The sequence below is a fragment of the Bidens hawaiensis genome, unplaced genomic scaffold (assembly GCF_021521415.1).
Source record: "Bidens hawaiensis isolate Kalapana, Puna unplaced genomic scaffold, B.hawaiensis_p1.1 tig00022140_1, whole genome shotgun sequence".
NCBI lineage: Eukaryota > Viridiplantae > Streptophyta > Magnoliopsida > Asterales > Asteraceae > Bidens > Bidens hawaiensis.
In genome coordinates, this window is record NW_027493426.1 from 79,691 (window position 1) to 89,024 (window position 9,334).

Sequence of the window (9,334 nt, forward strand, 5' to 3'; positions counted from 1 at the left end):
TATATATACTAGTTTTTACTCCCCCCCGGTATTACGGGGGTTGTTTTATATTGTTTATTCTAACATTTATTTATTTTTTGAATTTATATTTTTTTATTGTATGAAAGTTAATAATGTACTTATGGTTTGATGAAAAATTGTTTCACAAATAAATGAGATGTTATAACCCAGTTTAAAAGCTATATGGTTTTGATGACACCCAAGACTCGTTTATCTTAATTTTTCATTATAAAATTGGATTTTTTAATTATAAATAATATTTATGAAAGTTAATAATATACTTATGGTTTGATGAGACCCAATAACCGTTTATTTTTTTACTATAAAATTGGTTTTTTAATTTAAATAATATATATCTTTTTTAAAATAAGTAAGATATTAATTTTTAGTATATCCTATTTTATAGGATTTTTACATCAATAATTTGATGAGAATAATTTTTAATTTAATGAGATGTTATAACCCGTTTAAGGAATATCTGGGTTTGGTAATACCCATATCCATGAATTCGGGTCATATGCATGAGAAGTCTCCATTTAAAAATCAAGCAAATCTAGTGACTCCAAAAAAGGGGGGAGCAACCACATCACGACACGTAAGATTTTTATGTTTTTGTTTATATATATATATTATATATAATATATATCTAAAAAATGGGCATTATGCAATTAAAATTTGTGCAGTCACCTTGGATTTGTTGATTCCTGAAAAGGTCTATCATGTTAAGGCTGAGGGGTGTGGGGGGCGCGAGAGGGGGCGCGAGTGGGGGCGCCAGCCAATAATATTGTGACGTGTGGCAGAGAGAGAAAGTTGATAAGATGGGTGTTGGTAGTGGTGCTCGCGCCCCGGGACATGGTGTGGAGGGGCGCGAGAGGGGGCGCGAGCGGTTTTTTTTTTATTATTTTTTAAATGTAGTAAAAAAACGTATTATTAAAAAAACTCAAAAATTATTTAAAAAAACACACATTTTTTTGAAAATTCATATAATAAAAAAAAACATACTAAAAATTAAACAAACAATAATATTTAATAATAAAACTAATCTAATACAAGATCCTCTGGTCGCCTCGCCCACAAATGTTCAACCAACTCATGTCGAAGATCCCCGTGTATCTCACGGCTCTTGATATTTGCTATGTTATGAAGTTTTTGTTGATCACTGATTGTGGACGGTTGTGGCGGAATGTCACCTTGGTAGTTTTGGCATATAGCTTTGCCCTCGTCTTCTAACGTCATGTTGTGTAGGATAAGACACGTGTAGACGACGTCCATTATCCTCTCCCGAGTCCAATAACGTATCGGGTTCGCCAGAACATAATATTGTTTTTTTATAGCTCCAAAAGCTCTTTCAATATCTTTTCTAGCAGACTCTTGCTTCTTCGTAAAATACTTCCGTTTGTCGGCGACTGGATCTGTAAAAGCTTGAACTAACACAGCCCATTCGTTGTAAATACCATCGACCAGATAGTACCCGTACTTGAAGAGTTCTTCATTTGCAACAAAAGATTGAGGTGGTTCAACCCCGTCGATAAGGTCGTTGATCAAATGTGACTGATCGATAACATTAAGGTCGTTATTTGACCCAGCAACACCAAAAAAAGCATGCCAAAACCAAAGATCCTGTGACACCGCCACCTCAAGTATGAGGGTCGGCCCTTCATGATCACCACGGTGGAACTGACCTCGCCAGGCCGTTGGACACATAGCCCATCCAACATGCGTACAATCGATGCTACCTAGCATCCCAGGAAAACCATGTTTTTCTGCTTGCACCTCATATATGCGTTGGATGTCATACGTTGTAGGTTTACGCAGATATCTCCGAGCGTAAGTCGATATGACTCCTACGTACAATATATATTAAAAAATGTAATAAATATTTAATAAAAAGTAAAATTAATGTTTTTTACCTTGGCAGAAAAAATGAAGGGATTCACGTGCAACCCTTTTCGACATCTGTAAATACTCATCCAAAGCGTCCGACGAGATGCCGTACGCTAATTGACGGATAGCAGCCGTGCATTTTTGAAGAGGGGTAAAACCGGGAAGACTCCTAGCATCCTCCCTTTGTTGGAAAAAGGGATACCGTGCCTCTAAATCACTCGCTATACGCGTGAACAATTGCCTGCTCATTCGAAAACGAGTTCGAAAATCCGACTCCGCGTATACCGGTTGAGGGCTAAAATAATGCCTCATCAAAGTATCGTTAGCACCCGATCGATCACGATCACGAGGTGGTGCTCTAACCCTCGGGAGTCGGGGTTGATGGGCTTGATTTTGCAAGAGATTTACCACGGCTGCGGTCAAAACTCCCCCTACATGAAGAAGCAAATCATCCTCTTCGGAGGAGTCGGAATCAGACGAGTACGACGACATTATTTTAAAAAAAAAAAATGGGACGATGGGTTGTTTGGAGATTGAAGTTGTGTTTGATATGGTAAAAATGGGTTGATTTAGGGGTATTATATAGGATTTTGTAAAGGTTTTTTTAAAAAAGTTTGAAAGAAATGGGTAATATATAGGAAGTGTTGTATAAAGAAATGGGTAAGTTTGGTGTTTTTTGAAGTTGTGTTAAAGTGTTGTATAAAATGGGTACTATATAGGAGTAGAAATTTTTTTTTTTTTTTAAATTTAAGAGCCAACGGCTCATTTAAGCTTTCAAACGGCTCTTTTCACCATTCCCCATGCCCTAAACGCCACACATGTCCCGCGAACCCCCTTGCGCCTGCCTCTTTTTCTACGCTCGCGCCCCTCTCGCGCCCCTCTCGCGCCTCGGTGGTGTGGTGCTCGCGCCCCGGGGCGCGAGCGGCTGTCCTCTTGCGCCCTTTCTCACGCTCCACACCCCTCAGCCTTAACAATCTAAAATATTGGAGTTTGATGCATCCAGATTTATTAATAGTTGTAAAGATCTTTAAAATAATGTTGGGTGACGTGATGACAACAATTGGTCAAGAAGTCAAGATATAATTAAAAAGAACCTCTAGATAAACAATTCCGACTTGTTCGAGACTAAACATTTGTTTATAGTGTTTTACAACCCTTCAAGTGAAAATGAAAGCATTAAACAGCTATATAAATCTCTGTCAGAACACACTAAAAGACAAATTTTACAATTTATACTTTATATTATAGTTGTCAAAATATGCAAGTTGATATGGTCAAAACAGATACAGGTTGAAACGTGTGTTACATGTATATATTAAAACGGGTCGGGTATGAATCACGTAGTCGACTCATTCAAAATTATTGGATATATAAGAACTATTGCGTCTAAATCCAACAAGTTAATGAAAAAAAAATTGACGATAAACCATTGCACGAAAATAACATGTTATCGCATTACCATAAATCAAGATTTTACAAACAAATTACATTAAAGAAAGAAGATTAACAAGAGACATCTAAAACACTCATCACCAAACACTTAAGACTGACTCATAGGCCTGTTCATCCACCCTAAAGAACCATCTAATAAAACCCTCTCAAAATCAAGTGAAAGGGTAAAAAAAGTTACAGAAAAAATGCCCATCAGTTTGTACCCATGAGATTGCTAGTATACAGCAAGAGGATAGTTATCATGGTCAAGTCAACCATGAAAAAAGTATGAAAAAAAAACCCTCTTGCAAAATGAACCCCATAGCAAAACAAGGTCTTTAAGGCATAAAAATGGTTCTAAAGGATGCAGAATCCCAGGCCCTTGGTTACTTACCAAACCTTTAAAAAAAACGAAAATAATATAAAATATCACACAAATTGCTTAAGGGCCAAACGTAGATTCTTCATGAGATCCTTCATCGTCATCGTGAAGTCTTTATCCATCTGCAAAAATATTTTTATGGGTATCAATTATTTTTAAACTAAAACACGTACAATCTATATAAACAATCAATAATCTTTTTATGTATAAAAATGTAAGCTTTTTACATGGACAATAACTGTTATATCAAGCATTTTATGGGTATCAATTATTTTGAAAAAAAACTGATTCTTTAAAAACAAATCAATAATCTTTTATCATAAGTGTTATATCAAAGAAAATAATGGGTGTCAATTATTTTGAACTAATACACAATCATTATAAACAATTGACAAACTCTTAGCATTAAAATTTTACCTGTGCAGTAATTGTTATATCAAGTGCGCAATTGGCAAAGGTCAAGGCAGTACTGTTGTTAACAGATAAATGAAGCTTCTCTATTTCGGTTAGAATCTTTTCAACAACGCCCGCCTTTTTTTCACAGTGAATTCTTATCAAGACATTGTTCCCGACAAATCTTGCCTCCATTTCAGGAAGTTGTTCATGAATTGGACCATCATCTGATGAAGAAGTTTGATCACCAATGTCAGCTGAAACATCATATCTTTTAACAAAAACTACTGATTCTGTGTTTGGTCTTTTCTTGATCTGCTCCTCAAGTGTCTTCACTTTCTCTTGGAGGGTTTTCATGTGCTTTATTGCATCTCCAAGAACAGAAGCCTTATCCATCTTTTAATACAACATATTAGATACATATGACAGATTGATAGCAACTAATACAAGTATTTTCAAAGCAGACGTAACCAGTAAAATTACACAAATGTTTTCAAAAGGGAACAAACATTTGAATTATTTAAGGTAATATTTAGACAAGGTACCTAGTAAAATCCCACAAGTATTGTTAAAAAGGAGCAAAAAATATTTAACATTTTAAGGTAATACTTAATTACTTAGACACGTTCCGCATCGGATCAATCCTCCCTTCTCCTGTCTAACTAGATTTTTCTTATATTTTGCATAAGTATTATGTATTTAACTTCACAATGATTAAAGTTTTATTTGGTTTGCACTTTATTTTGTAAATTCAATTTTTAAGAAAATTACCTTTTTAAGGCCAGGAACAAGAGCAGATAGAGCTATGAACCTCTGGCTAAGTTTCTCTCTCCTCTTTCTCTCAGCTAAGATATGATCTTGAGCAGGAGAAAGTTTTGTGTTACTTTTAACACTACCATGATAATCTCGATTAAAATCTGGACTCTTTTGGTTACCAAACTGGAGATGAGAAGTGAATCCATGGCTAATCTTGGACGAAACGGTCATTTCCTCTTTAGCGGTCACAAGATTATTACCTTGATGAGATAGATTAGGATTCATCAAGGAATGATCAGAGGTTATGGATGAGTTCCAGCTGCTTGTTTTGATCTGCTTAGTTGGTCTTGGAGATGGTTCCATAACAGGTTTGTAATAATCAAACACACTTACATGATCACGACCTCGATCCATGTTATCTCCAAGTGTTGCTTCTGACATTGATGTTGCATCTAGCTGATGATCAAATGAGTTGACTGGAAACTGGAAGCTGAAAGAAGGATCTTCCATTGCTACCATCTCTGAGAACCCCCTAAAACTTGAAAACGCCATGCGGGTTGGACCGGTGTATAGAGGAATGATTAGAGACTAGAAGAACAGGCCAAAAAGAACCCTGAAAAGATTGAAATAAGTACAGAAAGATTAGATCATGAAACCAGGTTATAGAATTTGGAGGATCACGTGAAACGCATGAGAATAGATGAAAGGGTTTACCTTTTTGTTGAAAGGAACAAGGCTTTATTATAATCTCCCTAATGGCTTTGTCATGGAGTGATTAAGCCATGTTTTATAGGTATAAATTTGGGTCATCTGCATGATTCTCTCTCTAGGGGTTGGCAATATGCCATAGACATGGCTACTTGAAAAAAAAAGGTTAATTAATTCATGGTGGATAATTAAAATCTGTTTATTTTGGAACCAGCATGGAGAGACCTGAATAATTCAGTTGAACGAAGTGATTTAAATGTGATACATAAATATTGGTTTTGATGTGAAGATGTATATTAAAAAAGTTATGCAATAATTAAGTGAGGTTAAAGAATTTTTAAATGAAATGATTGGTGATGAACTGTGATTTAGACTTTTTATCAACTAATTAAAACCCGTGAAGACTCAGCCCCTTTGAATTTTAAATTGTCTCTTAAAACGTGTGTAAATAAATTACTATTATCAAATATTAAAGCCTTATAACATCTAGATGTGAATATCTTGAAAATCAAGGAAAATGACCAAGTGGTATGCAACTCTTATTGTTGATTTTGGAAAAAGAGATAAATATAAGTTTACACCTAAAATTCTATTTATTTAAGGGTGCGGATATTTTAGGTTTGATTTTCTTTAGATTTTTTATTTATGATAAATCTAGGTGAGTGAAATTTTATTCTTTGAATGTTGTCTTTTCTGAATGGTTTTGTCTAATATTAAACATAATTAATTGTTATTATATTAGGTGTCAACCTTTTTAGGAAAGTGGCATGATCATTGTTATTATTATTTTTCCTTTTTCGAATCATAATATGTAAAGCTCCTTTGTATACTTTTTAAGTGTCAAAACTAAAATCAAGTCATATGTATTTGACAAAAGGGATTTAAATAGGTGTATCAAAACTTATTACGACACAATTCGTCAAACTTATAAAGTTAGAAGTACCATCGTAAATGGCTGTGTCATCAAAAAGATGTATGCTCAACCATGCATATGCAAGTGTGTTGCTTTGAGCCTCGCAGTTGTGAGGCGACGGGTCGCTTGACCCCACTAGCTAAACGGCTAGTGAGATAACCGCAAGTTGGACGTCCATTTTTGAACGTTTCTTTTTATTTTAACATTCGCTTGTAAATGGTTTGATATATTGTGTAATCATCCATGTATCATGTCTTCCTATATCAATGTTGCTTTTTAAACAATATATCAAGATTCACATCAAATTACAGAATAAATTTCAAGATCTTATAATATTTTAAACTTGAATGTACTAAATATTTTGAGATTAAAGATTAAGTTACAAAATTCTGTTAAAAAAATTATATAAAAAGCCAACTGTGTAACTACTTTTATTGTGTTTTACTCTTTTGATCCTTTACAGCTTTACTTAATTCAAGGTTAGTTTCGAAAGAGAGCTACTTAATTAAGATTCAACAATCAATCTCAATTGAGAAACAAAGATAAATAGGGGGGAAAGTCATGTGGTGGCATGTTTTTTGTAACTAAGTCTATTAATCATGTATCATGAATTGGTTAATAAACTATGTTACAGAATACTCGTCGGTGGCAATATTAAATATATGAATCACTAGTAGTATAGTGCATATACATCAGTGAGCGAATACAGTACTATACCGATGTATACACTAGTTATATTGCTAATGAATACATCATATATATGTTGCTGACTTGCATTAGGATAACGATCATGAGAGAACATTTTTAAATTGAGAACTATGAAAACCATTTTAAATTACGAAAAACCAAAAAATAAAAAAAAATCATAAATTAAAAAAAAACAAAAATAAAAAAAGTAAAAAAACCAAAATTCTTATTTTATCATCCCGGTTTCATAAAAAAACTCAGTTTAGCTAAATTATATACACATATGTATAATATATACATATATGTACATGCATTTACGTGTTTTTTTGTACACATGTGTATAATTTAAGATAAATGATATTGTACATATGTGTATATATATTACGTAACTAAAGATTATATAAATTTATACATATGTGTATAATACGACGTTTTTTTATTTTATTTTATTTTTTTAATGAACCGAAATGAAATATAAGAATTTTGGTTTTTTTACTTTTTTAAAACTTTTATTATTTTTTTAAATATTTTTTTTAAATGTGTTTTTAGTGGTCCAAAATAGTTCTCAAAATTCTCAATTTGGAAAAGGTTCTCTTAAGATCCTTACCCTTAGTCTCTATACTTACATATCTTGAAACCTTAGCATATTTAATGGTGATTCACTTTATAGTTCAGAAAATTCATATTTGCTGTATTTATAAGTGAGACGAAAAAACATAGTTTGGTGCATTGATTAGGTAATATGTGGCTGTGTAACTGAAGAAACACTAAGTGACCCGGTTACAGATTACAGATAATCTGAGGGTTAAGTAATGTTTCCCACGAATGAGGTCTAGCTGAGAAGGCTGTCCTTCAGGAGACCTGCAAAACAAACACCGTAAGCTCGTCACTGAGAAGGGGGGGGTTCCTCCTTGTGACCACCCTCCGGCGTGAGAATCAGACTAGGTTGCTCTGAATATAAGTGTATATTAAGAGATTGCTAGATAACTGGATAGCAGATGGTCTTACCATTCCAAGATGTTGGAGTATTTATAGCCGAAGGTAGGTTTTCTAGAAGGTACAGCCGGCTGAATAGTATTCCTGTTCAACCAACAGTGGATTACGCACAGGCCATACTGGTTGGTGGGTAGGTTACGGCCAACAGTAACAAAGTCGGCTGCACTATTCCACCAACTGTAGACTATGCACGTCCCACTGACTGTGGATTGTACGCAGGCCATGCTGGTTGGTGAATAGGTTACGGCCAACAGTAACACTATTCCACCAACTGTAGGCTGCGCATGCTCCTCAGTAAGGGTTGGTGAGTAGGCAGCGGCTAATAGTGACAAACAGTACTAGAGGGTGCTCCTCCTCGCACTGTTGTCGGTGAGCTGTCACCCTGTGATTGGCTCATGGGCTGTTCTGGTCAGATCGTCTGTCCTATCCATACCTTGGTAGGTATAGTACAAAAGATCTTTCAGAATCAGACTGGCTCATTTAGGCGGGATTGTTCCCGCCTTGCTCATTCCTTCATGTGACTACTGAAGTAGCTTGTGTCTTGTGCGTGTAGCCCTGCTGTCTGCGGGTAGCCTTCCCTGATGGCTTGTATCCGCAACTGCGGGAACAGGCGGGGTACTTCACCATTGGGAGGCTTTCCCTGCGTGTACAGCTTGCGTACTGCGCGTAAGATTCTATGAGCATGGTGTGTCCTGCGGGAGCAGATGGCCTTTGCGCAGACGTCCCTGTTCAAGGTGAGTCTTGCGGGACCAACTGGTCTCTGCTGGGACCTACCTCTTCAAGTCCCCCCAGTCCAATGTTCTTCTCATGAATGTTTAATAAAGTGAGGTGAACTTTTGGACTTTAAGCAAGGGGTTTTGAAAAGGGTTTTTAGTTTTAAGGTTCTCCGTGGGGATTCTTCCCGCGGGTTTCCTAATGTCACTTGCAAAAATTCCCGATTTTTTTGCTTGATCTTTGGGTATGATGCGGGTAGGTATGTAACCTTCTCGCAAGTCAGGAGCGTTGAGTCTCACTTGTGTGGATTCTCCTTGAGGTTTTAGTGGTTTTGAACATAGTGATCAATTATGTTTAAACCACCAATTCCATCCTGGAGCCTCAAACAATGTAGTTCTCGACGTTCCCGCTATGCGGGGATGTTATTTCCGTTTCCGCAAGCATTGCCCAGAAGATCCTTCTTGGTTTCA

The 9,334-nt window shown here is 35.7% G+C and overlaps 1 protein-coding gene across 1 annotated transcript; it reads right to left on the minus strand.

The window, feature by feature from the left end:
- Nucleotides 1-3,189: 3,189 nt before the first annotated feature.
- Nucleotides 3,190-5,418, minus strand: LOC143564641 (transcription factor bHLH25-like). Its single transcript, XM_077051856.1, has 3 exons — nucleotides 4,862-5,418; nucleotides 4,115-4,486; nucleotides 3,190-3,819 (listed from the first exon to the last, which is right to left on the minus strand). Exons 1-3 carry the CDS (start codon nucleotides 5,396-5,398, stop codon nucleotides 3,745-3,747), a joined length of 984 nt encoding a protein of 327 aa, XP_076907971.1. The 5' UTR covers nucleotides 5,399-5,418; the 3' UTR covers nucleotides 3,190-3,744.
- Nucleotides 5,419-9,334: the final 3,916 nt, after the last annotated feature.

What these genes read in the sequence shown, in the direction of transcription:
- LOC143564641 (XM_077051856.1), bottom strand. Translation starts at nt 5,398, where the DNA reads ATGGCGTTTTCAAGTTTTAGGGGGTTCTCAGAGATGGTAGCAATGGAA. An exon ending in TTGTTCCTGGCCTTAAAAAG is followed by an intron (nt 4,487 to 4,861) that starts GTAATTTTCTTA and finishes TTGTATTAAAAG; the next exon opens with ATGGATAAGGCTTCTGTTCT. An exon ending in ATATAACAATTACTGCACAG is followed by an intron (nt 3,820 to 4,114) that starts GTAAAATTTTAA and finishes ATATTTTTGCAG; the next exon opens with ATGGATAAAGACTTCACGAT.